Here is a 27,461-nt window from a genome sequence, read left to right as displayed (position 1 = left end):
ATCAAATTGCAAAGTCAAATTTTTATACAAACCAAAGGTAACAGTTACTTGATTATGCTATAAAATGACACTATGTGCCTGGAAAATACATAGTACGCCCTACGTCCAAGATTCTTGCATGATTAAGGCCTGTATTCAATTTTATACAATTGAATATCGGTTGAAAAGGTTTTATAAATCATCACATTCTGTTTTTGTTTTACACAATGTCCCAGCTTCATTGAAACTGGGGTTGTATCAATGTTATAATTCAAGTTGATTTAAATTGGTTAATTTTCCTGGTACTGGTCCAAGTTTTTAAAGAAAGTTCTCAAATCATCTGTCATTATTTTTATATCAAATAGTCATATAGCATTAATTAGGTTTCCATGTAGATTTTTATACTAAGAAAGGACAAAAAAAAAATAAAAATACTGCACGCTTGAATTTCTACCATAAAATTTATTTCCAGTGTTTCAGGAGTCTGTGCACATTCTTCACAATCTGAGGAACATCATATCCATACAAATAACCCAATGAAATATCCCTCCTCTGTCTTCCCATGGCGAACCTCTCTCCACAGAGAAGTACCAAACTGCCAACAACACCCACCATCATCATCGTTTTACAATACTGTACTCGAATCCTGTGATCTGATGGAGATGCAACGTAAAGCAGCTAAAACATGGCATTATTGTACATTTAAATTACTCTTCTTAATTTTCACAATGAACATTTAAAATTCAAGTTCCGTTAAAACCAAGAGATGAAAAACGTGAGGATGTATAAAACTTTAAGACCAGAGTGGAATGCCTAAAGAATGGAAGCTCGGCATTTTTTCGTTACCAGCAGAATGACTGAGTCGATGATAAAAAACAACAACAAAAAAAACACAAAAACCGTCATTCACAGCAACATCTTCAAGAAAGACAGTATGGCACCCTTAACATTTCAATGTGAGGCACTTTCTTTTTGTAATTAAACATTTCTTTTCCTGATTGATCCTCAGAACTTTTCATTTCATTCCACTGCCGCTCATTGAGAGATGCGTGAAAAATTAAATCCACCATGTCTAAAAGCACATCTTAACACGTGGATCGACGGGATGTTTACGGCTTTTTTCAACCACACAGCAGGAATGAACATGAACCGTATCAATTTGCATAAGTCCAGTGTCTTCTGGTCACCTTTATACCCTTGGAAAGGCCCCTTTGACAGCAGAGAGCTTGTAGGCAGTCAGTTGCACACAGGCTGTACCAAAAACACACTTCAAGTACACAGAAAAATAAGAATATGTACACTTTAGAATGAAAACAAGCATGTAAAGCTTTTAGTCAGTGTTACAGCAAGCATGTCTGTACATTCTTCATTTGGTTACCGACAGCCTCGCTGACTTTAAACATTGTAACTTTCTTTACACAAAAATAGTTCCTCTGCGATACTAAAAATCTGTACTTTTTTTTTTAAACTACTTCCTATTATTCTAAGTTGGATCCTCCTTATGGCATTTCAACTACACCTTACCGCGTTCACTCATCCTTCAACGTACTTCACTAGCTCATCGCTTCATTAGCAACAGGTCCTTTTTTTGACTTATTTTGTCATTAAAAAATGAGAAAATTAAAAAGATATAAACATTTGTTCCATGCCTTGTTCAGAGGTTAGATAAATGATTCATCTGTTTTTATAACCGCACTCACACCTGGTAAAAGACACACTCCAGACAACGTTTGTAAACATGCTCATTCAACAACATTGGTCACGTGACAGAGAATATAGAGACAGGAATACGTTTCACACACACACACACACACACACCTGTCACAGGTACTGGTAGAAACGTGAATGGACCACCTGGGAACTGGTGAGTTTGTGTGGGTGAGCAGTGGCTGACAGGCTCAGATTTTTGCTCTGTGAGATTTCTCCGTTTAACGCCTCAGCGGGGCCGCGCGCCAGCTCAGAGGAGGACGAGGCGCCGGAGTTCTGGGAGTTTGAGCTGCACAGCGCCCCAAGCTGTTCTGAGAGGTCCAGGCTGACTTCTGGGTTGCTGGTGCGGTGGCGCTCGCGGGCGATCCAATCCCCGATGGAGAAGTCCTGAGAGCTGCACTTTGGTTTAAGCCGATCTACGGCTGACAGCTCTGAGCGCGAGCTGACCGGCTGTGACCAGTCCCCCAGAGTGGACAGCTCTGCGAAGTCTCTCTGCCCGCCCATCGTGTGTCTACGCCTGATGTTCTTTTTCTTACTGCGGCCCTCTGGAGATCGGCTCCTCTGGCTGCCCACGCCGAACATGTCATCAACGGACATTCGCAGGCGGACCTTCAGTCGGTCGGTTATCTTCAACTTCCATGCCGGCTCCATTTTATCCAGCTCGCTCCGTGATGACGAGCTAAGACTCCCACTGGATCGACCTTTTGCCGAACCTACAGCCTGCGACAACCTGTTGGGATCTTTGTCGTCCAGGGAGGTCTCGCTTTCAGTTTTCTGCTTGCTGGATTTCTTCCTGGACAGTGTGTCACACTCGATGAGCCTGTGCGACGGGAGTGGTCGGGTGGACTCCGGAAGTTTGCTCTTCTCCGCTTTCCCAATGGTGAACACAGACAGGTCGCTCTCGCTGTCCGTCTCCACGGGCCGGCCCTCGCTGATGAGCTCGCTCCTCTCGTCATCGGCGTCTTCTCCCCCTCTGCTCTCGGACACAGACTGCACTTCGGGACTGAGCGTGCAAGTCTCAGCTCCGGTCAGGAACGTCATGGAGGACGTGGTGGAGTAATCCGAGGTGATGGAGCAGACCTCGGCTCCCAGTCCGCCCGGGCACGTGTCCGCACCCAGGACCGCGGTTTTGTTCCTCCTCACTCTGGGCACCGAGGCCTGAGAGCTGGTGCTGTTCATCGTACCGAGATCCGACACGGTGTCGTCGTAGTTAGAGGGCGGGTCCGACAGAGACGACTGATGAGTTACCGCCATGCGGTAGTTGAGGTTTGGGGAACTGGAAGGAGAGGCATATGGAGGCATCTGATGGCCGGAGGGAACGTGCTCTCCAGGGAGGGAGGCAACCGACTCAGATTCTTTCCTGATGGTTTCATCTGAGCTGCTCCTGTGCTTGTCTTTTTCGCCGTCTTCGTCCGTCTGGCCGCTGTCCTCTCCCTGGCTGACCTGGGACCACAGAGGGCGCTGACCCTCCTCTGGGAGTTCCTTTTTGTTGAAACCAGAGTCCAGGTCATCGTCTGAACTGCTGAGTTGAGATTTTTCTTTATTCTTTTTGCGTTTCCGGTTGGCAAAGATTGAGGAACGCAGCATTTCTTTGCTACACTGATTCCCTGAAATCCACAAGCCCTGGCGATGGAAAACAAAAACATTATTATAGTCTTGTCGTAGGGCGTATTAATTCACACACAAGGGAGAAACAGTGAAAATCAGTTAGACGGTGGCGTGAGTAAAGACTTCATCTGCATTCTGGGGCTTGAGAATATACCCCAAACTCTTGAATGGGGTTTGTCTCCCAATAATCTCCTTGCCACAGTTATCTCTCCGTAGGGAATCAGTTTTTACTTTCACTCAATTTTCCGCTAATACGTTTAAATACATCTCTCTGAAAAGTTATGTTGCCTAACAATGACCTGTTGTGGATAACCTTTCCATCAGTGACAGGTGGACAACTATTAGGTCAAGCAGATGTACAAAACATGAGATATACATTTATGCTTAAAAAAAAATTCCTGGTCAAATTTCATTTTTCTGAGAAACCAGTTTTCAAACTACTCAACAAGAAAAACCTGAAATGTACAAGTCTGACTTTTTAAATTAAAGGTGTTGAGGTATTAAAATGTTTTTTTACCTTGGATTTATTGGAGTCAGGACATGCCGTGTCTGCACAAAAACAAGATACTCATCAGTAAACGAAGGAGTTTTAAATGACAAAAACAAGACACTTGAAGCAGAGATTTAAAGAGACAGGATGGATATAATGAGAGCAGCTGGACGAAAGCAGATGACACATTTCTGACTGAAGAAGATGACACAGGAATAGAATCAAGAATTCAGCACTAAATGCAAAAAGTGAACAGAGCAGCAGAAGGTGCCTGAGATGAAGGAGAGGAAGTGAAAACCCGGCAGTGAACGACACAAAAAGCAGCTCATGCCCATGTATCGATGGAACGACGGCACATCGGGGACAAACACGGCAGTCACAGAGCATCACATGTAGCCACCGACCAGCTGAAGGCATTCTTTCCCAACTCAAGACGTCACAGAGGAGGGGGAGTCAATGAGTTAGCTCTAACTGGGAAATTTCAGGTGGCCCTGAGTGTATCGGATCGGTGAGTGTGTTATGAGCGATACCGCTGAGCTGGTGCAGGCAAGCTTCAATGTACCAGATTTGTCTCTCTCAGAGAACTCCTGCCGTGAGCTTAAACATGTAGTCTGTCACTAAAAACAACATAAAAGGCAAAACAATAGTGTGCAGCAAAACTTTAGACTTTAACTGCAGCTAACGATGAGAAGCAAGACTAATATGCCTTTCTAAACAAGTACTTACAGAAGCTTTGGACGGCACAGAAACTATAGCAACTCCTGCTCATGACTCCAAAAAGCAACAAAAGGGGGATTCAAATAAAGTCTAATAATTTATCAAAACACTTTAAAGGGCTACGTTTTACTTCATAGCATGCAAAAAAAAATATGTTTGCACTAAAAAGCCTAGAGGTAAAAACCAAAATATAATAAGAAAGTCCTACAAATGCATAATATGCAGAAAATGTACAGGTAATGATCATCTTTGGCCAGGAATAAAAATCAATAAGCTTTGTTTTTCTTGATTGGTTCCAACAGGTGATCAACAGGTTGAATAGTAAATACTTTTATGTTAATTAAATGTTTACAAACTGAAAACTCCCACTTTTTTCTGTCCATGAAGTCATCAACATGTTCTATGAAGCATGTTGTTTTTATGTTTTAAAAGGTACAAATAGTAAAAACAACATGCCACTTGATGCATTATTAGTAGGAATAATGTTGAAATCTATTAACCTTCTGTTAGATTCAATCAAATTCTCCCTACCTAGAAACCTGCAGCATTTTATCTTTTCTTCTTGTCTGATTAATGTGCTTTAATTTTCATTGTTGAATTAAAAATCTCTTAAATGAACTTCTGTGGTTTACAGTTAGACACGCAAAAATAAGTCTGACAATTTTCCAGTTCGACTTTCCCCGACAAGCAGATTTTAAAATCAAAACTCCAGTCTGTTGCTAATTAATACAGATACAGTACAACTGCTGTTTCCAGGACTTTTTACAAACTCAAATTTCCAGAACACTCAGTCCTTTATCGCTATTTTAAGATAGAAAATCTAAAACTTTAGGATGTATTTATGGTAGTTATTTCAATAGAGCAGGGAAGAAAGGGAGAAGGAAAGAAGAGAAGAACCAAAGAAAGAAAGGAAGCACACAAAGAAGGGGATAAGACAGATGGAAGGAGAAGGACAAAGAGGCGGTGAGACAAGAAAGGACGAAGGATATGAGGGAGGAAGGTAGCAAGAAATGAGTTACAGAGACAGAGAGAAGAAAAAACAGCAGGAAGAAAGGAAATGAGAATATATTTAGAAATAAGAGAGGAAGAAGGGAGTGGGATGCTGGACTTATTTTAATCTGAAAAAAATTGTTGAAGTTCAGATAAATAAGCTGCAGGTTGAACAAACAGCAATGAACGACCTGGACAGCTCCACTGAGCCTCAAAAACCGACTGGTTCATAAATCATTTGTTCTTCTAATTAAACTCTGTGTAGGAGTCACAAAACAACAACCTAACTATCAGACTTCAAAAAAATCCTAGATGTTTTTTTCCTCTTTCTGGTCTTAGGAACACAACAAATGAGAACTCTTGGCTCTCAAGAGTTAAGTAACACAAGGAGATGAGGTACTGTACAGCTAGGTGTATCTGTAGTCAATGGTGAGAAGTTGGGAAATGTAAAACAGACAAAAATGTTGAAATAAAAATACCACAGACAACAAATAAAATAAAAAAGGCGGCACCTGAAAAAAAATAAAAGTTTAAAAAAATCTACATGTAGAAACAATTTAGCCTCCATCTACATGCTCACAGTCACTTAATGTGCAACTTGGAACGCCTGCACACCTCTCCATCCATCAGTTAGTTAGAACTGGGCTGGGAAGTGGCTGTATGAGTGGATTGTTTGTGTGTGCTGGCGAACATCCAGCTCAGTCCCAACCCCACGACCCCGCCCTCAGACATCATGACAGATTATGCCACATAACCGGAAGAGAACCTGAGGTTGTCCGTACCATGCTACTTGTCCTTGCGATCAGCTTAAAAGACAACAAGAGACAGCAGAAGGGCTTTCAGAGAAAGTGCAGCAGCGTGGCTCTGTATCCCCTCAGTTTAGGGTACTGGTTTAAATATGAGATGTGCACAGCACAGGAACAATGACAAACATCGACTTCTCTTTCTTTCTTTATCTTTTTTTTCCTCCTTTCGGCCAAATTTAAAAGAGCTGCGGGTTACTGCAGACTAGGCAGCTACACTGGGCACAACACTCGTCCTTCTTCCTACAGTCCCAGCTGTCCATCACTGACAAAACAGAGTCCATCAGGGACACCATCGAGTGATAGACGCCGCCCACTTGGCCTGTGTCAAGAGTGGGTAATGAGTGAGTGCTGGACAAGGATAAGGGAGGAGAAAGAACACACTATACACAGAAGGGCACAGGTCAGAAAGGGTTACAACTTCCATTGTTTATGTTTTTTTGTCTCGTTCAAGATTTTCTTTGGGAAAGAACATGCCGGGATTATGCGAGAGATGATGAGGAGGGGAAGAAAAGAACTGAAAGAAAAGGAGTCGTCATTCAACATAGAAAAAGCACGGGGAGAAATAAATGACTTAAGCACAGAAAATAAAGAGTAAAGCAAAGAAATGAACAGAAATAAAACTTGGACAAATTTATATCTGGGCAGAAATAATAATAATAATAAAAAAAAACTAAACAAGAAACAAATGGTGACAAAACAAAACAGATTTTAAATTAGAAAATAAATCAATAAAAAAAGCTTCGCTGCAAGGTGTTTCTCAGCAATTGTTCAGTGATTAAGCTACTTGATGGTACACACTGAAAAATGACTGAAAAAACTTGCTGTAAAAATACTCACAAAAACAAAGCTGATGTTTTTGTTCTCACTAAAAGTATTTAAAACAATTAAAAGATGTTTTATAACATTCAGAATTCAAACTATAATCTCTTATTTGATACATTTCTATCTGCTATTATAATGCATACAGAATATGGCTGCTGAGGGGAAAAGCTGCTTCTGAGTTACCTGAGACTTCACCAGAAGAGGCAGGAACCCGGCTGATGTTAGTGAGCAGGTGGCCTATATTGGGCACAGGCTGAGACTGCACTGTGCTCTCCTGCTCAACGACAGTCTGCAGCATCAACAAGGGAAACAGAAGAACAGAGAAAAATTATATTTAACTACATTTTACTTGAAAGTATGTAGTTAGTAAGAGCTAACAGTGTGTTCAGTGACTGTAAGCAAAACGCAAAAGGTATTAGAGGCCAATACTCAGAGCTATTAACTACCTTCTCACACTGGATGTAAGGTGATTTTTTTAAGTTGCAAAACATTCTGAAATCATGTATTTTTCATGCCACTCATCAAACACCCACAGCTTTATATAGGTGTGTCACGTAAAATTAAGGGTGCACCAATAGATCAGCCCCGATCTCAATAATTTTGGGAGATTGGTTATCGGCTGATACTTAAATGTGAAGCCGATCTTTTCTCCCTCAGCAAAGTTCTAAAAATCAGCCACTGTGCTCTTTTGCTCTGCCATGAGAGAAGTTTGACTGACAGATCGGTCCACCAGGTCATGACTGCACATTTGAAGTTATCAACAGTCACTTCACTGTTACTAACTCAGCAACTTCCTTGCCATTTTTAGCAAAATTTCAGACCAAAAGAATCAGTATCACCGAGAATCCGAATTGGCAGCTGTAAGACTGCAACTGGTGCAGAAACTCCAGCTGTAATGTAGTAAAACGTAAAACGGTTCAAAGGATCTGAGTAGTTTTGCAGCAGTGACGTGCGGTCAGGGGAGGCAAATGAGGCAGAGCCTCACCTGTCATAATGGAAAAATATGATAAAATAACTTATATTGCTATTTTCACCCTGTGGTTTGTACTGTAAAGTATTTACTTTTTTATTTAGCTTAACCAATTTTGATTATTTTTTCCTCAAAATCGCTGAATTTTCGCAATTTCCCATTCAAATGCTTGGTAGCGCAGCCAATGAGGCAGCAGCGAGCTGAGCCTCACCTGGGATTGCGCAACCTCTCGCTAACTGCACTGGCTGCCACCCTATGGGAGCATGTTCCTCCTGTCTGTACGTCGCCAATAAAATGGTTAAAAAACATTTAATATATGAACTGATTTTCCATAATTTAGCTTATATACAAAGTACTGTGTTATTTGTCACCAACTGTGTGTGTAACATGTTTTGTGTCCTGAGGAGCGATCATAAACGGCAGAGAACAGACTCCAGGTGAGGCAGGCAGTTCTCTTGCCTCATGGCAGAGGGCGCTCATGATCCCAGACATTGTGACTCCACAACTGCAGGGTAAGAGACAGTAACAGCGAGCTAGCCATACAATAAAGTCAAGTGCAGCGATATATTTATAGCTTTCTCCTCTTACCACAGCAATCACTTATTAATAATCACAAAATAAACATTAAGCCTAAAACTATACTACTGCAACAGACTGAATGCTCTGCTTTTTGTGTGGGAAATATGAGTGTTTTTTAGGGGCGTTGTTGTCAGTTGCTATGGCAACGAGTCTGCGTGTAGCCTGGCCAGGAAAATACGTGGTTTTGAGATAGTTACTTGAATGGTTTTTCCCTTTGCTGTGGAGCACAGCACGAAATTAATAATACCTAAATTTCCAAGTTTCATTGAGTTAACGGAATTATTCTACGGCGGCAGCGCGACTATGGATGGCATGTAAAAGAATTGTCTTTTTGCCCTCCAGTGTTGTCGGCATGACCAAAATTTCCTTATGTAAACAATAACATGCAGGTGGTCCACATTTGTACATCTGATTATGATTAAGTCAGTGCCTCACCAGCTTTGCACCTCACCGCACGTCACTGTTTTGCAGCACACTGAGAACAAAGTACCACTTACAACTGGATCTTCACTGCCATCTTCCATAAAGAACCAGTCAAACTGCTGGACAAGGTTCTCAACAATCTTGCACTGGTCTGGCATGTGATTGACCATGTCGGTCATGTTGTCCTCTGACGTTCTGACCAGAGTCGGACCGAATACGATTGCCAGGTTGCGAGGCTCCATCTGAAGACACCAGATAAAGACGAGTCAGGTAACTTGACAAAATCCTTAAAAGGCTAAACTCAGGATCTGATGGCGACAGGCCCGACCTTATTCTGTTCACAGTTATCGGAAACCTTTTTTAGGTGAGCGCAAAGGAATTTGAGAGTTTCAAGGTGATGAGTGGGCAATTCATAAACCTGTAAAAAAAAAAAAAAGAAAATAGTTTCAGTATCAATCAACACTTAGTGCTATCGCTAATTAAATGTCCCTAATGTCAGAATATACTAACCAGCCTCTTGAGCTCCTTTAAACGCTCCACTGAGTCTTCTGTTCTGCTGGCTTCAATAAATTTATCATATTTTTCTGAAAGTAGGACAGAAAAAAGGCATAATTTGGTACAAGCACAAAAACAAAACTATTTCTATACTTTGACTTTTATAATCTTACCATTTGTAAATAGAGGTTCTGGAAGTTTTCGGAAGAATGACTTTAATAAACTGCTAATCACGTTAATGTCCCTCCATTTCTGCAGAGATTTAGAAAATAAACAGAGTTGCATGGCAGCAGGTCTTACAGAGGATAATATGAGACAAGCAAGCTGTCAGTCACTCACATCTTCCTGGATGTCAATGTCAGCCATGCCTTTGGTGTTGAGCTCCTCCTGCATGCTGGAGATGGCAGCGTTGTTTCCAGGAACTCTGTAGATTCCAGTGTACTCCAGTCCTCGCTCCTCTACGACTTGACAGCACACCTCCACGAGCAGCGGAACAAACTGCACAACAATCAGTGGGACAAAACTCGCATACTTCAACAACAATGCAAAAAGACACATTGCTGAACAGCAACACCGAACAAACATTTAAAACCCACCCTGTTAGTTTGAGCAGGTGGACAATCTTCAAGACGGACACCGAAAGTGATGCCGGCTTGCTTCTTTTCAAAAGGTTTCTTCATGATCCCAGCTATGCCGATTTTCCAAGCTCCCCTGTCTCGAGGTGGACTTGATTCATCTGTAAACGGCGCCAGAAATAAATGAGCCACCTGAGATGACAGATGTTCTAACCACCGTAAATGATCCTGGTGACGTTACCTTTCATCACCCTTCGATCCTCTCCCGTTCTGGGCGAATGGGAGCTGTGGCTCCGGCCTTCTGTTTTACCTCCCAGGAATGCTTGCTTGATGCTGAGCGACTGCCGAGAGGACTTAGGGGAGGGCTCTGATCTGCTGCTGGGAGCACTGATCAACATACAAAGATAGAAAGATTAAAACAAAGATTTACTTTTTGTTTGGCATTCAATTTAAACAGTCATTTCTTTATCTAGGTAACCACTAGGGGGTAATGCAGTGCCCTGTATACCTCATCATGTTGTATTCTTTTATCTTTCTACTGATCAAATCCTGGCTGGTAACAGAAGGATTCTGTAAAACAAGAGAAAATCAAGTGATGACTCAGATAATATAATATAAAATGTAAAAAAAAAAAATCATATGACAATTCATATAAAAAAAAAGATAGAGAAACACACCAAAAATAATCTCATGCCCAGAATCTGTGAATTTTCTGCTACCACAGTTCTAACTGTGGTAGCATATCCACTAGGAAACAAAAAAATCTGATATTTTTCTGACACGTGAACATCTCTAAGGTATATCAGGTTGCATTAACCCAGATAGACTTCTGGTGTGAAAGCTATTACTGATTGAAGCATTTTCAAAGTTATTTTTAGAAATAACTTAAAGTCAAAGGAAGCACAAAAGCTGTAAAAGAAAAATGTTTTGGGAAGATCCCATCAACCTCTCATTCAGGCTGTTCGAACAGAAGTGGACTTTAGTGGGAGTTGGACATTTCCAATTTTGATTTTTTAAATTAAGACTGGACACAGATGATATTGCCAGGTTTAAGTAAAAAAAAACAAACAAAAATAGATCACTACAAGTCAACTAACATAAAAACGTACTAGATAATATCCAAATGCTAATTTTTAAAACTTAAAAGTATTTAAAGAGCAATAAGGGTCAATGCAAATATTTGGTAAATTTGAGACTTTTTGAGAGCTTTAAGATCTTCATGATTTAAATTTGCGACATACAAGAATTACAAAAAACAACTTGGATAAGTTCATTTAATAAGGTAATTCAAAACTAACAACTAATATTACATAAAGTAGGAAGTGTGTGAATGGCCATGGCCTTTTAGTTGTAAAGCAAACAAAAACACCTGAATAGATCAACAAGATCCATAATAAATGTAACAAAAATAATTTGCATTCGTACGGACAATGTATTTCCAAACAAAGCAATTAGTGAGAAACATATACATTTAAGAATCAGTTAAATGTAATTTTAGGCCCCATATAGAAAATCTGGTCAATATCTGGACATTTAAGACTTTCGAAATACTTTTTCGGTCCTTCTAGAAACCTTGAAATCATTTTTAAAAAGTCAAAAGCCCTCAGTCTGAAACTCTATGTAACTACAGTCTTTTCCTTGTGCAATGAATGAATGGATGAATGAATGAATGAGTGGGTGAATAAACATCCTTTTTGGCCTATGATGAACAAAGACCACTCCAAGTATCTAGCTGAAAGAAGTCTTTGTGATCAACAGAGGCTATTGTCATGTTTCCCCTTCACACCCGTCCTTTTTTTTCCACTCAGGTAAAACAGGTTTGAAACCAGCTTTTATTCAAGTCATTGTTGACCATTTTATAAATGATGCTTTTGATCCTATTCCATCACTGATCTATGTTTTGGTTACAGACATATTTGTTTCACTATGCTGTAAAATCTTATCAGATAGCTTGTTTTTGTCCTCCATTAAACAGGTGCTGCACTCCATACTGATGATATCAGTGGAGGAAATAATGACAGCGTGAGGGTCAACTCATCAGATGGCAATTAATGATCTGACTTGGCAACACACACACACAAACACAACAAGAATCTGTCTACCCACACACACCTCCTCATCCGGGTTACTGTTTTCCTGGATCACCCTGATCCATGAGAGCATGTCTTCTCTCCCCTCTGCCTGGAACAGATACTCGCAGTCTGAGGTGGTTAACCGCAGCACATTCTTGCGTCTCGTTTCACTGTAGGAGATGTCAATCAGACAGGCCTTGATGCTAATTCGGAGTGGGTCCTCATCAGACTGGGATGCGGCGTGAGACAGGGCATCCTTCTTATCTTTGTAGAGGGTCAGGGTGTGGCCTTGTAAAATAGCATACATTTGTTTCCAGGATCTCATGCCTCCACCAACACGCTGCAAATTGAAAGACAGAGAAATCCTTAAATGTCACATTTTGAGTAATGAACAGGGCTCATGAAGGAGTGCTTGGGCATGACAGAGTACCTTATTCTTTTCTGTGCTTAGTTGCCTGAAGTTAAGAAGCCCTTCCTTGGAAGAATCAGCAAATACATCTAAAGAAGACTCTCTACGAGATCCAGAGTCCCCAGTGGGTTTATGCCCGTCCAGTGTCTGGAAGAGTGAAAAATAAAGAAATTTTCTGACATTACTACATGACAGCAGAACATGACATGAAACTGAGTCAGAGGGGAGGATGACATACAACAAAGATTTGCAGATAGAAATAGACTTATCCAAACCTAAAAGAATTGTTAACCAAGTAAGCACAACAAAGATTTAATATTAGAAAATTACAGCTTTTTGAAATACAATGGAGTGCATTAAAGTTCATAACTTTGAGACATGCATCAAATGGTTCTTTAGCTCCTTACCTTTCTCAGGCCTCTGAAACTGGCCATATGCTTGCTTGTAGATCTTTTGCACAGTGGTAAAGAAAAAGGCAAAGTCAGATGAATATGAATTTCCAAAGACAAAGAAACAAATCTCTGCATGCACTTACCCTCTTCTCTCCTCTTGATAGTTATCCAGACCCTCGTCATAAGACTTTGATCGCTCTGTTTTACTAGCAGAGTCTGAGTCCAACACAGCACTTCGCATAGACTCTGAACATACACGGTACAAATATGAAATTACGGTTTATTTTTCAACCCAAATGTCATAAAAAGTTTCATTAAATCTAGGATCAATATCATCTATCAAGACAAAACAATGAAGTGATATTACAGAAGAAAAGAAGAAATACTATTAACCATAATGGCAATAGCCAACTCAATGCCATTTACCTTGGTCATGTGACAGCTGTCGATGAATAGTTGGACATGGTGAGCCTTGACTGGAGGGTGCTGTCGCTATGGATGGTGCAACAGATATCACAGCAGAGGGAGGGATAGGAGCAGCCTCTCGGTCAACACTGGGGCTGACTGGCTCATCTATGAATCAATAAAATATTCAGTGTGAGCATAGAGAACCAAATTAACTTTGAATCGTTCTGTTCTCAGGTACAATGCATTTCTATATACTGCATTACAACAGGCCACTGGCTCCGAGACTCACTGGATTATTCTGAAAAGATTGTCACTTTAGCAATTATCTGAGGGAATTTCTCAAGGGAGGAGAAAAACAGCAAAACAGATAGCTTTATACTGCACTTTTTAATTAATTTTAATTAAATCTATTGACAACTGTTGTTGGGCTCTTTAGGCCTGAAACAGCTCAAAGTACAAAGCTGTTCTCCGTAGCCAAGGGGCTTTTGGAGCTAAATTTAAAAGCAACTGTCCTAGTTCCTGCCTGAACCCAACTTTGAAACTGGGCATAGAAATAAGGATGCCACCATCTCTCTAACAAGGCTTCTACCAAGGCTATTTTTAAAACTTATATCCATCATAGATAAACTCTAGGGGGTAACAGTCTTGTATTTTCTTCTACGAAAACGACCTAGAGCAGTTAATAGCAATGTGCGATGATGCAGTGCTTAAATCATGATTCAGTAGAAAGTAGCCTTTGCAGAACAGAAGTTAAGTTTTACTGCGTCATAAACTACCAGGCAGGAAAGTGTAAGTGTTATTCAGAGTTAGAGACTTAACGGAGATGTTGGGTGTCCATGAAATCATCCCAAAAAATATGAACCAGACAGAAGAAGAGAGACTTTAGGACTGACAGAACAGAAAGCAAAATCTGGATCTTAGGGTCATGCCAATGTTTAGGGATAAAGGAATTTTATAATTTTTTCAATCTCTCCTCATGCGAAAAATCTTTATAAACAATTGTGTGTGAGACGGTTTCTGACTGGGAGAATACAGCTGCATCCAAAATTACAAATTGGGTTCTGCAACCCCTTCATGACAAGCATCTTTAGCATTTAGTAGAACCCCGTTAGCTGAAACAAAGCTGATTCATAGATGGACACCAGCTTTTGGCAAGGTGCCTGAGGAATTTCTCCCCCCCCCTCCCCAAGTCTCATGAACAGAGGCATGCTGTTTGATTTTATATTTTTGGATTAGCATGTTGCAACCACTTTTTTCAAATCCCACCACAGATTTTCAGATGGCTATGATGACCAATCTAGTATCTTCCAGGGCTTCGGAAATGAAGCATTTATGGACTTTAAGGTTCAATCAAACACTGCCATGCTTTGCTGCCCACAATGTTCTTTTCAATGTATTATTTGTCCTCTAGACAAACTGTTGATTCTTAAGCAAAAAAATAAAAATTTTGATTCATTACAGCAGAACAGAATTCTCAAATGTCTTTGCCTTATCCATATATTTGTGAGCAAAGAGGAGTTGTTTTTTCTGATGCTTTTTTGTCAGCAGTAAATCAAAGTACAAAAAAATCCTTATTTTTATAATCATTAATAAATCAAAATACAAGAATAAATTTTTTATAATCAATCAGTAATCAAAATGCAAGAATATATATTTTTAATCATCAGTAAATCAAAATGCAAGACCACTTATGTCTCTCAGGCCCTTATGATCTGTTTTCTGCGTTAACCTGGAAAGATCTCACCTCTCTATACCAGTTTTCACGACAGAAAATCTTTGCAACAGACAAGGAGCTCTTCAGCATTTAGTTTAGTAGAGACTGAAATTTCAGTGGTTGCTGCCTCCAAGACTGCCGCAGGTCTTTTGTTGTCAGTTGAGAGTCTTTGACCACCTGCCTCCTCAGGAATGTGATGAAAGTCATTGACAGCGTACCCTTTTCTGCCATGTCCAGGAGGCATAGCTGCTGTTCCTTTAACTTTAAAAAAGCAAACTGTGCTTCTAAGGCGATCTCAGAAAACATTCAGATCCTCCTTTGTCATGTTTTTTCTTAATTTTGTCCTTGTTCATCTTAGGCAACATTCGCTTTTATTCAGAAAAGATCATACACTATTCAGGGGTTTGAAAGATTTTCATATTTAGGATAGGGAAACCTAAAATGCAATGGGTGTTGAAAAAATGTAGGTGTAACAATATGATTAAAATTCCCTCAAAACTGGTTTTAATTTAAGTTTTTCATTTTTAAAGAAAAATATGAAATATAATTCAAGGCTCACTCAAGAAAATGATGCACATAAAATCTGATACTAACCTCATTTAACTAAGAGTATTTAATTTACTCTTAGTAAAAAGAGTATTTCATTTAACTATCTGATTTTTAAGTACCAGTCATGGAGACATGAAATTTTACTCATTTAAAACACTATTCTCCTTAACTGAGATACACATCCCACACAGTGTTGTTATTGTAAATGATAATTTGTTCTAAATAAGTCATCTGGTTAAATAAATAAAACGCAGAACAAAAAAGAATCATCGTTGTTGTCTGCTTTGTCCAAACCTGGACTTCCAACTAAAGTCAACTTGATCCAAACCAAACCCACAGCAGAACAGACCTAACAACCTTTATCCAAATTAGACAAAATGCTAGGTTAATACTGCAGTCTCAAACGGATACAACAACTTCATGACAAGCATCTTTAGCATTTAGTAGAGCCCCGTTAATCTGAAACAAAGCTGATTCATAGATGGACACCAGTTTCTGGCACAAGGTTTCTGAGGAATCTCCCCCCATGAACAGAGGCATCCTGTTTATCTACATTTTTGGGTTAGCATGTTGCGACCACCTTTTTCAAATCCTACCAGAGATTTTCAGATGGTTATGCTGACAAGTCCAGTCTGCGTATCTTTACTTTTCAGATTGACAATTACAGAAAAATTTAAGAGGAACAAAAATCAAGAAATGTTTATGTAAAATATCTGTTGAAAATGAAGGTGCTCACTATGTGCTTTAAGACGGCAACGGTTTAGCCACATATGACATGTAGTAAGAGTTGGTTTTTAAGAGAGAAGTGTGGCCTACAATGATGTGTGTGAGATGCTGCATGGCTTGTTCTGTACGATGGACAAGCCCTCGCTGAGAAAGCCAAAAGGCATGAAACATGGTATGAGAGTGAGGCTGACTCCGGCTTACTGCTGAATACAAGACAAAACTACAACACGACTCTTTCTGGCCTAACAGAAGGATAGACAAATATTCATTATACATAATGGATAACAGACAAGGGTAGGAGGAAACAATTAACAGAAATATATGATATTTTGAAAGATCATTTGTGTAAAGATGTTAATTTATATGTTCTTTTATCATTGCAATTAAATGTAGTGCTTTGCTCACACCCAGTCAAATATGGAGGTTAATATTTTTATATATATATATTGAGAAAGCTTACAGTGTAAAACAGAAACAACCAGTAAAATTTGATCAATATTTGAATGTGCGCTCTGAACCCCTACAACTTTGTAAACACTCTGACAGCAGTTTCTGAGATCCCAACAATTTAATCACCGCAGCATCCATTACTCTGCTGTTTGACCACTATGAATTCACTGTCAAGAGACAACATCCAGGAAAACAATGCATTAACAGGGGGGACTTCACTACATTACAAACACCACTTTACTCTGTCATGGTTAATTCAAAAGCATCTCAAACCCACTCTGAACGTCTCAGCATGATCAATAACATCTCCCTATAGAGGCTAGTTTACCTCTGACTCTCCTAAGCACATCAAATAAAACAACTGTTAAAGTTGTTCATCATACGTCTATTGAAACTCTTATAATAGCGCTTACAGTGACATTCTATTATGTGTAGCTACAATCCCAGTTGCCATGTCAACATGGTCAGCAAGGCAATAAACTGATTACTGTCTTACCGATGAATGGAATGGCGTCCAGGGTCTCGTCCAGGTTGCTGGAGCAGGAGTTGTGACGTTGCTCCTCAAGGCGGCGCATGTGTATCTCTCGCCGTGTATCATTTGGAAGCCAGCAAGCCGCCACGTCTGCCGTAGAGTCCGTTCCTTCATCATTCACAGCCAGGATGTAGGAGGGGTGCCGCAGTGGGCTGGGGTTCTTTCCACCGTGAGGTTTTTCCCTCAAAACCACTGCAGGTTCTGAGGGGCTTTGACCATTTACCTGACTTTGAGAATCTTGGTGGGCTGTTTTGAGGATGCCAGGCCTCTGAGGAATCTCTTTTGTAGCAGAGCATGATGAAGACCTGATTCCAACTCCACACTTCGAGGGGGCCAGTTCTCTGCCTGCCTCAGAGATCTGTATGGTTTCTGACCGCATCCTGTTCTGACCTGGTTGGCTAGTGTGGCCTAGATGGTGTGCTGGGACTGAAACTCTTTGGTCGGTAAAAGAATGTTCAGTGCTTTTCCCAAAAAGCATGGCAGACAGCATTGGTGAGGAGCGAGTCTGAAGGGAATCTGGACCTTTAGAGAAAAAAGAAGGGTTTGGTGCTCCTCTTATACCGCCGCTGTATCCAGCCGAAGGCCTGAAGGGCACAGCGTTTCTGGGCATCGCTTGCCGGCTGGGCCTTGTACCTTGGTCTGCCCTTGAATACCCTGCTCTCCTCTCACTGGGCCGAGCCAACTCAACAGGTTCAACATAGTCTATGGAATGAGATCGAACTTTCAGAGCCAGGGCATCTTGGGACACACTTCGAGGGGGCCAGTTCCTTGGATTGCTTATTTTCTCTGGATTCCTCATCCGGTCCTGTGAAGCACTGCGTGGTGCAACCTGAAAATGGGGTGGAGGTCCGTGGTATGAACGTTCATGGGAGGTACTCCTTCGCCGTATCCCTTTGGGAACCCAGGCTCCTCTGGGAATGTGAGAAGCAGTTGCAAAGGAGGGATGACCTGCAGTTCGCAAATTGTCCAACCTCTCCTGAATTGTCCGACTACCATGGGAATGGATACCTTTGTTGTCAATGTACTCCCTGTATGTCTGGTAAGTGCGCCAATCAATGTTCTGATGGTTGCCTGGGTAGTTAGGTGCTTGACCTGTAAAGGGAACCATTCCCGGACCGCTGGGATAGACATCGACCTTTCGAGGGAAAGGATACTGGGCCAGTGACCCCGGTCTTCCCCTAACGTAGGCAGGGTCCATGAAATCAACCCTCTGTGCCGAAACCACCTGTCCCATGTGTGCCGAGTTGGGAGGAACCACCACAGTCCTAACGCTGTCGTTGCGCATGCACACCGCTGTTTGGCTTTTGGAATATTGGCGAGGAGGAGATGGGGGCACGGTGATTTCCTTACGATACCCATAATCAAGAGATGCTGCTGGTCCCCGGCAGATCTGCCCCGATGAGTCTGTCGCCTGGGCCATGCCCGTGGGCTTACAGTCTACTCTGGGATAGCATACCACTGGTGGGTCAGGGATGTGACTAGCATTTCCACTGTAGCTATTGTAGCCACGCAGGTAGGCATCCTGGGAATAGGCCTGAAGACAGAGCAAGAAAGCCATGTTACAAGAGAGGCGTACAAACAGCAAGTGGGTGCAACATTAAACAGTGTGGCGCTAGATGCTTAAAGACAAGTCAAGTGTGATATTGAAAATGTTACTGGATGCATGTGTAGGCAGTGCCTGCTTCAGTGAGTGAGTGGAGGCGTTTCAAACAACTGAGCAGTGTCAGAGCTCTTCATCTGCTCCTTATTTAGAATTGACTTGGTAATACTAGTGGATATCACACTTTATACTAAAGAAAAAAAAACATTTATTTCTAAACAGCTGATCATTTATCATCATTTTTAAAAATTACTGGTCAGGGTATTCTCTCCCATTGTTTGCAAAGACACAGAAATACATTCAATTATAAATACTATGAACAACATCATATTTGGTGGGGAAAAAAAGTCAAAATACAATCACAAAATGGACAGACCCGTAGATCACAGTTACATACCTCAGACTGACAGACTAGCCTCTTACAAGCAGCAGGATGCCGAGGTCTCATACAGAATGTGCTATAATTATCTTCCCTACGTATCATGGATTAGTACAAAGTCTAAACTCTTTCCTTGGCTATAAAAAAAAATCCAAAGTAGGAACTTAAAATATAAAGGTTAATAATATCTATTTTTGCTACTCACAACATACTTACAACAAGCACTAAGGAAAGGTATAAGGACTTTGGCCCTGTTACAGTACAACCTTACAATAAAACTGTGTGAGCCACAGCAATCAGTGCTAAGCTAAGTTCCTCCCTTTTTAAGTATGACTGTAACCAGTTCAGAGGTCAGCAGCCTTTATGAAACTGATGACATCCAACATAAAAAGATGAAGAAGAGGGCGAGGCTTCACAGCCAACTCGAGCTTTTAATCTAACAGGTACCGCAGGCACAGTGCATCGGCCATGTCTGCAGTCTAAACATTTGAGCCATTAGCACATATTTGATCATAAACATAAATCCAAGACAACTGTGTGGTAGTAATTTACAACCACTCGAAAGAAATCCTGGGATGCTGATGACATGCATGACACATGCAAAATGATACAGTAGGTACGACATGAGGCAGGTACCAATTGTACCCTTTTCTTACCAGATTAGTTGTTTCTTTAGAAAAAGGCTGCCATTACAGCAAACGAACACGAGAGCATTGAGGAATCATGGGAGAAAAAGATGACAGCAGAGCAGAAAGCACATATTGTAAGAAAAATAACTGGTTCCAAGAGCATAGAAGATGAATCAGCCATAGCAAAGCCTGGGATTGACATGCTAAAAATACACTGGTGTTGCAGCGGCGGCATACAAGGATGAGAAAGCAAAGATGTATCAAGGGTTGCCACGTTACAACCTGCCTGTGACACTCTGTCCTGGTCGAGGTGGCAGAAGCTGAAGCATGGTTTCCATACTGCTGTTAGGTCTCCATGGCTTCATCCATCTTCAAACAGAATATTACGCTAACTGAACAAGGTGTCTCCAGTCTATGTCGCCCTCTCTCTCTTTTTTTCCCTCCCTGCTACTGCTCACATGACAGAAGCAGCAGCTGCTGATTATACATTCAGCTGTGATGGTACAGCTCCCCCTCCCACTTCTTCCTCCTCCCTCCTTTTCACTAAGCGTCAACCTGTTTGAAACACAGAGCAGTCAGCTGATTTCATCCTCTGGTTTAAGCTCATCATTCACGCTTTCCCCTCCGTTTTCTCTGCTCACTATTTCCTCTGCTATATAGCGAACTATTCCCTCCCTTTTCTGCTCCATAAATGTTCTAGTCTCTCTCTTTGCTAAGCAACTGCTGTCCGTCTCCAAGCTCTCAGTGCTTGCTGCCGCCTACAGTGTCGTGTCGCTCTGCTAGCATCTGCGATAATCCTCTGATTTTTGCAGAAAGATCATAGTTTGCTTGTGTACACTACAGATATTTTTGTGTTGCCGTTTTTCATTGGCTGAGAAACAATGTGGTGAGAGGTATCACAGCACACAGTGTAGGAGAGTGGACTACAGACAGAAAAAGAAGCAAACCAGGAGGAGGACTCTCAGGGAAGAGGGTGGAGTAGCAGTGAACTCGATATGGGACAAAATTAACTTACTAAAAATGAAAAATGAAATTTTCATATACAGTGCTGTGAAAAAGTACTCGCACCCTTGCAAATTTCCTTTTTTTTTTGCTTTTTGTCACTTAAATGCTTCATATCATGAAACAAATTCAAATAGCTAACAAACACAACCTGAGTAAATATAAATTGTGGTTTTTATCAAACACTCAAAACACTGTCCTGAGCCGTATGCAACGAAATTTCGTTCTGTATACACCCTGTGCATGCAAAATGACAATAAAAGTCAGTCTAAGTCTATATTATTTCATTTATTAAGGGAAAAGTTATCAAAAGCCTGATCCTGAAAGAAAATATAAGAGCATCATCTTATTAAATCATGTATTTACTATTCATGATTCACTTTAACTGGGAAAACTGACTTCAATTTGACAAGCCCACACCTGATAACTGCCAGATCCTTAGAATCAAAAAGATCGTGTCTGACAAGATCTTGAAATTCAAGAAAAGATGAGAAAGTTATTGACATCTATTAGTGTAGAAAGTGTTACAAAGCCATTTCTAAGGCTATGGGACTCCAGCAAACCAAGGGGAGGGCCACTATTTACAGTACAAACAGAGAAAACATGAAACAGAAGTAAACCTTTAAAGGAGCAGATGATCAACCAAATGTACTCCAAGAATGCATGGACTCATTCAGGAGATTATGAAAGAATCACAACAAAACCTAAACCACTGAAGGTGTCGCTTAACTGAGTGAGGGTCAGAGTTCATGATTCAGCAACATGAAAGACAAAGTTACAAGGTGAAAACCGTAGCTGACCAAAAAGAACTCCAAGGTTTGTTGGTTTGGATAGCTTTTTCCCTGAATTAATGGCATCATAATTGTTTTGCTATTTTATTGTTTATTTTATTGATCAACAACAAAATAAAATTACAATGTATAATGATTATTTAAAGAAACAACCCCCAACTTCCCTTAGGAATTAGTGTTCAGGAATTCAATCATTTAAATGTAAAAGATTTGGATAATGAATTAAATAAAGTAACAATATTTCCAATATCTAATATTTTAGAATAATGAATAGAAAATAATTGAATGTGTGCTTTATACACAAATAAATATTTATCATTACCACATTACATGTGCCGAGTAGATGAGCGTTCAGTTAGTAGTAAGTATTCATTGTAGCCCTTAAAAATCTCCAGGGACAAATACCTGTCGAGCAAATATCTTCTCAATTTTATTGTAGTGTTCAAATCAAAAACTCACTAGCAGACTATAAAAAGCTCTTAGAAATTGATTTCTGTGCAAAAAGAATCTGCAATGGATTTACTCTGGATATGGAACAGATGAGAACATCTTGATTTAGCAGAATCAATAGTAGCTACCTACCGCTCCCTGCAGCATGCATAAAAGATTAATGATGAGATTTCAAGCCTGCTAAGGTAAGAGGGTTTCCCTCTGACACTTGGGGAAACCAAGTGTCAGAAAAAAAAAGCGCGTAGAAATTTAAAACATTAAGAACGCTGCTTAAAGATTTCTGTCAAAGTAAAACATAACACAAAATGATATCAACAGATAAGGTTTACGCCAGCAAGGCAGTTTTAAAGAAATAAATTACTTTAAAAAATTACGTTATATTACTGCTACATGTTTACGTAAATCAATATTGCTTAGCAAAAGTAAAGGTATATTAATCACAGTCCGCTTGCTTGTTATAGACTCTCCAGACTCAAAACCGAGTTGTTTTTTTGTTTTTTTTCCCCGCTAGCAGTTTTTGGTGCAGTTTGCTTTCGCACTGCACTTTTCTTGCGAGTGGACTATAACTCGTAAACAAACCTGAGCAGGTGACAATAATTACTCCCATTGGACAGAAATGACGGAGACGGGACAGAGCACAGATCCAGGAAAAAAATCAGGTTTGGAAATCCTGTTTACTGCATTTCTACAAAATGTTCTTGCAATTTTTACAACTGCAATAACATTTTGAATGTTGAGAGCAGCTCATACAACACTGGCTTTCAGTTATAATTTCTAACTTTGGAACGGTGTCTGCAAATGTGTGCAGTAAGCTGAAAGAGATAAGATGGTCTTCATGTTCTGACCAACAACATGTTGCATCATCAACCAGGTATGATTTCAGTTTAATCAGTACATGCAGCAGTAGAGCTAGCAACACTCAAGGGCTCATTTTTACCATATTTCCCAGCAAACTGTGGCTCATGAAGACCAAAAGGGCGTACATTTCCTGTAGTTTGTTCAGAAGTGGACCAAGATCAACCCAAAAAGTGGCTCTCGGTCCAATTGTTTGGTCCGCACCAAAGTTTGCTTGAGTGTATTCAAGCCTCCACAGAAGGTCCGGATCAACGAGGGACACAAACTCTGGTCTGTCTAAAGTAAATCAAATGCTGGTCTAATTGATCCCTGGTTTCTTTAAGAAAATTTGACCTTCTCCGTTTTTATTTGATAAAACAAAACAAAAAAATCTGTCAACATGCTGCAGTTCATTAACTAGGGTAAAAAAAAAAAATGAAGGAGGAAAGTTTGGACAATACAATATTTTCCAAGTCAGGCAGCTTGCTAAATTTCTGGTGCTTTTCTGCAGATATATATTCATATTAAATATATAAAACCTTTAACATAAAACCTAAGACCTACCAAGTTGGAGTGTACATTTTATCTCATATTAATGTCATCCAAGCGTATTTTTGTGATGCATCATCCAGCAGTGAATTTAGGGCATTTCCGCACTGGTGTCAGCTGCAGTTCTGGAGGACAGAAAGTCTCTTATGGCCTGATTAGGAGGCCCAGATAGAGAGTACTGATGGGACAGGCTGGATGTCTGGATCTCATGACTACTGCCCCAACATAAACACTTTAAAACTAGAGCAGCTCCAGGATGTACCAGAAGTTATTAGAAATGTAAAAAACAGTTTTTTCTTCATAGTCTTTTAAAATATGATAAAAAAACTCAATCTTACCAGTTGCAGTATGTCCTCATCTTTTGGCATCACACAAAGCTCAAGAACGTCACCACTGAAAAAAGGAAAGGGGCGTTTTTAAACAGAAAAATTACGAAAATAAACCAAAATAAATGTCTTGGATCTTACCTGTCTTGGATCAAAGTTATCACCTCAGAATAAGCTTTTCCGATTATGCTGGCTCCATTCACCTTCACTATTCGATCACCTATTCAACAACAAAGGTCTCATCCAAAGGTTTGCAAGCAGTGTGCTAAGTAAATAAAGCATTTAATAGATGAACAGGAAATCAGCAGAATAAAAATCAGCAGAAACTATACACCTTCTGGCTGATTAGCAGATCAGCAACAGTACAATGAAAATACTCCTCTACTTACAGTCTTTCTGCCTTTGACTGGAAATGTACAAACTTTTAAAAACAATCTGAAAATAGTTAATGCTGATTGAGTATTACCTGTACAAAGGCCAGCTTCATGAGCAGGACCCCCTTCCTTGACTTGTTTCACAAAAATAGTGTCCATTGGTTCTAACCTATTTCTCTGCCTCCCTGTGGAAACACAAAAATGAAAATTAATTATTCCAGTTTCTTAAAATGTTGACAAATTATGATTTAAATGTGCCTATTATTTTATATTATAGCATAGAAAAATAGAAAAATCAAACCAAAAACAAAATGTAAAAAAAAATGCCTCATGTGCAAGAAATAAAACAAAAACAAACACAGTTTAGTTGAAAACTACTACCTAAAATAAGATGGTGCACTGGGTATTTGTTCGGGATAATTCTTGTCTACTGCTAAGACAGACAATGAGTCATTAATAGAGTCAATCTGTGGGGTTTTTACGGACGCAGATCAGAATGACCAAACACAGAAAAACCTGTTTGCTCATGCTGCCTGTGTCTCCTAGCAGCTGCATGGTCACGGAAATAAAAGGAGAAAAGAAAGAAAGGAGGAGTGGGGCAAAAGAAACTAAGGGAGAAGAGTGACAGAGTGCTCAGCTGCACACCTCCCACTCTTTCCTTGTAAACTGAGAAATAGCTGTGGGCACAGCCAGAGAGTGGCTAAAATACTTCCCCAGTAGTTAACATTCTGGTGGTGAGTCAGCACACACTACCTCGCTAAGTCCAGCTGACGTGAACTAGAGGATGAGATCACCTGATTGTTTGTGACTGCATGTGCCATTTAAAATTTATACAACAGTCAATAACTTAAATAAAGAGGAGAACAAACTTATAAACCCGTTACCTTATTAAAAGAGTCACATTATTTGACTCTTAAAGATGAACCAAATGATCCCACTGCTTTTTAAAGCTCCAAACCACAGAAACTTGTGACCTTATTTTGGGCACTTTAATCACAACAGATTAATCACAAAGAATCATATCATGGGAATTCCCATTACATAATAAACAGAAAAGTCTCCTATTAACTAAAGTTGGAAGAAACACAGCCCTCTGGTGGTGTGATTTGGAGCTGCAGCTCCATTTCTTCAAGGAAGCTATTCTTGAACTAATGTGTGAACAGACTCTTTGCCACTACAAATCACATGAAGGAGAAATAATTCAGAAAAAGACAAACTTCTTATGTTATTTCTTCATTCTCAAAAAATATAAATAATGAAACACTGATGTCTTCTTCACAGCTCGGGTGCAACCACCTAAAAAATAAATCTATGTTTATGGATTTTTTCACATTGAAACCCAAACAGAAGTATAAATTGCCCCCTCGAAAAGTCCAGCTGTCCAGAGAAACAAAACTTTCTCTGACAAAAGGACTTATTAGTAAAGATGTAATTAGTTTATGAGACATACCTGCCTTTAAAGAAAAGAAAATGAGTAGAAAGTATCCTTTCAGCATGGAAATAATTCTTGTCTACTTATACAACATTTTGCTATGTTAGAAGTTAAATCAGGAAGTTACCAGTAAGCAAATGTTAAACAGACTAAAGAATGCTTAACTCATTTCCACATTGTTAAAATAAAAAAGATATTGTGAAAGAAGGAAGAAACTGTCAATTGTAATCTGCTATCTGCATAAATGAAAGACTTTACAGTTACAGGACACGAATATCTAAACACACATCTACCAGGAAAAGGGACATAAACTAAAACTAAAATACTCATGACTGTGTCACTGGTGAGGCCTGCCTAACAAACATGACATCAAGTGAACCGTTTAGATTTCCAGTGTAAAAATGAGTCATGGGCTCAAAGAAGAAATTTCCATCCTCCTGTCCTCTGTCTATATCCCAAATTTAAATTAAAATCATACCAACTTGTATCTTGGAATGGGGAAAATAGAATCTCTTGCTGTGGTGCATCACCATCAGGCATATGGTATACTTCACTTAATACTAAAGTTTTTTATTTGTGGTATTTCATGACATCTTGTGAATTACAACAAGTAATTTCAACTGACTTCAAGATCACCATCAGTGCACAGCAACACGTGATGAAGGGGTAACACTGCACACACCCCTAGATCGTTCTAGTTCCTCTGTTACTTTCTCCAGCATCTTACTGAGGGCCTGTTTAATGCTTCAGTTGTTAGATTAAGATAAAAATGATGAAACATGGTCAAACACAAAAAATTCATGGAAAATTCAGACCCGCTCTTTTTTTCAGTATTTTATTTTAATGTCTTACAAAATAAAAATAAACTAAAACAATGTGAAGTTGGCCACTGTAGCACAGAAACACTGTAGCACAGTGGATGGTTGTAGCGTCATTAGAAGTCAATTCACTGACTTGGTTATAAATCAGTGCAGAAAGTTTAAAGGGTTTTTCTGCTTACCTCTGCGCCCACAATCTTCTTCCTGTAAACGCACAAAGATACTCAGCATGACTGTTGTGCTTATGGCCACATAATTTTGTTCATCTGGATTTTTGTTGACTCACAGTAATAAATCAAAGAAAATCTCGACATTTACCGGGAAGCAGTGCAGGCTCGACTCTGGTGGGTACACGATGAAATGCCGCAAAGTGAACCCAAACCCCAGGGATGTGCGGCGTAAGCGCACGGTTTTGGGCCTCGGCCAAGCGAACGGCTCCTCTTCTGTGGAGTACTGCACTGCAGGACAATCAGCCAAACTTCGCCTCTCTGCAGAGTCATTCTGTACAGAAAAGAAAGACATAGAAATTATTGAGCATAAAATCTTTCTGATCTTTTAAAGCAACTTTATTCTGTAATTAAGAGCTCTTAAAAAGATTAAAAGCCGATAACAAAACTACCATAAAAAAAGAAGTTTCAGGACAAACATATTTCTTGTTTCTTGTTAATTTGTTATGTGCTAAAGCTGCTAGCAACACTTTTTTAAATGAAATCAAACAAACTCGTTCTGTTTAAATACATTTACACCAATAGAACATGCTATTGTCAGTTTTTCTATTTGCTTTGCTGAAGTTGTAGTTGTTTTCTAATCAAGATAGAAACTATCCTCTAAAAAAACAAGCTACATCATGCTTCAGGTGAACCG

The 27,461-nt window shown here is 39.9% G+C and overlaps 1 protein-coding gene across 3 annotated transcripts in view; it reads right to left on the bottom strand.

Moving 5' to 3' along the window:
- Positions 1 to 421: 421 nt before the first annotated feature.
- LOC102222332 (rho GTPase-activating protein 21-like) overlaps positions 422 to 27,461 on the bottom strand; it is a 36,478-nt gene continuing 9,438 nt past the window's right edge. The window contains exons 3-24 of one of the 3 annotated variants that reach the window (XM_023335213.1): positions 26,916 to 27,098; positions 26,780 to 26,801; positions 24,440 to 24,532; positions 24,115 to 24,193; positions 23,986 to 24,040; positions 17,378 to 18,947; positions 13,461 to 13,607; positions 13,178 to 13,280; positions 13,050 to 13,092; positions 12,664 to 12,789; positions 12,274 to 12,573; positions 10,670 to 10,731; positions 10,403 to 10,548; positions 10,183 to 10,322; positions 9,926 to 10,084; positions 9,760 to 9,838; positions 9,602 to 9,675; positions 9,420 to 9,509; positions 9,166 to 9,333; positions 7,303 to 7,408; positions 3,812 to 3,843; positions 422 to 3,309 (exon numbers count right to left, since the gene is read on the bottom strand). In XM_023335213.1, coding sequence (XP_023190981.1) covers positions 1,801 to 3,309; positions 3,812 to 3,843; positions 7,303 to 7,408; positions 9,166 to 9,333; positions 9,420 to 9,509; positions 9,602 to 9,675; positions 9,760 to 9,838; positions 9,926 to 10,084; positions 10,183 to 10,322; positions 10,403 to 10,548; positions 10,670 to 10,731; positions 12,274 to 12,573; positions 12,664 to 12,789; positions 13,050 to 13,092; positions 13,178 to 13,280; positions 13,461 to 13,607; positions 17,378 to 18,947; positions 23,986 to 24,040; positions 24,115 to 24,193; positions 24,440 to 24,532; positions 26,780 to 26,801; positions 26,916 to 27,098 — 5,286 coding nt within the window. In that variant the 3' untranslated portion in view covers positions 422 to 1,800. Of the gene's footprint in view, positions 3,310 to 3,811; positions 3,844 to 7,302; positions 7,409 to 9,165; positions 9,334 to 9,419; positions 9,510 to 9,601; positions 9,676 to 9,759; positions 9,839 to 9,925; positions 10,085 to 10,182; positions 10,323 to 10,402; positions 10,549 to 10,669; positions 10,732 to 12,273; positions 12,574 to 12,663; positions 12,790 to 13,049; positions 13,093 to 13,177; positions 13,281 to 13,460; positions 13,608 to 17,377; positions 18,948 to 20,048; positions 20,772 to 23,985; positions 24,041 to 24,114; positions 24,194 to 24,439; positions 24,533 to 26,779; positions 26,802 to 26,915; positions 27,099 to 27,461 lie in introns of those variants that run through there. The other 2 variants (XM_023335214.1, XM_023335215.1) reach the window with 2 other exon arrangements.

Source organism: Xiphophorus maculatus, chromosome 6, assembly GCF_002775205.1.
Source record: "Xiphophorus maculatus strain JP 163 A chromosome 6, X_maculatus-5.0-male, whole genome shotgun sequence".
NCBI classification, from domain to species: Eukaryota; Metazoa; Chordata; class Actinopteri; order Cyprinodontiformes; family Poeciliidae; genus Xiphophorus; species Xiphophorus maculatus.
This window is presented reverse-complemented; position numbering and strand designations above follow the sequence as displayed.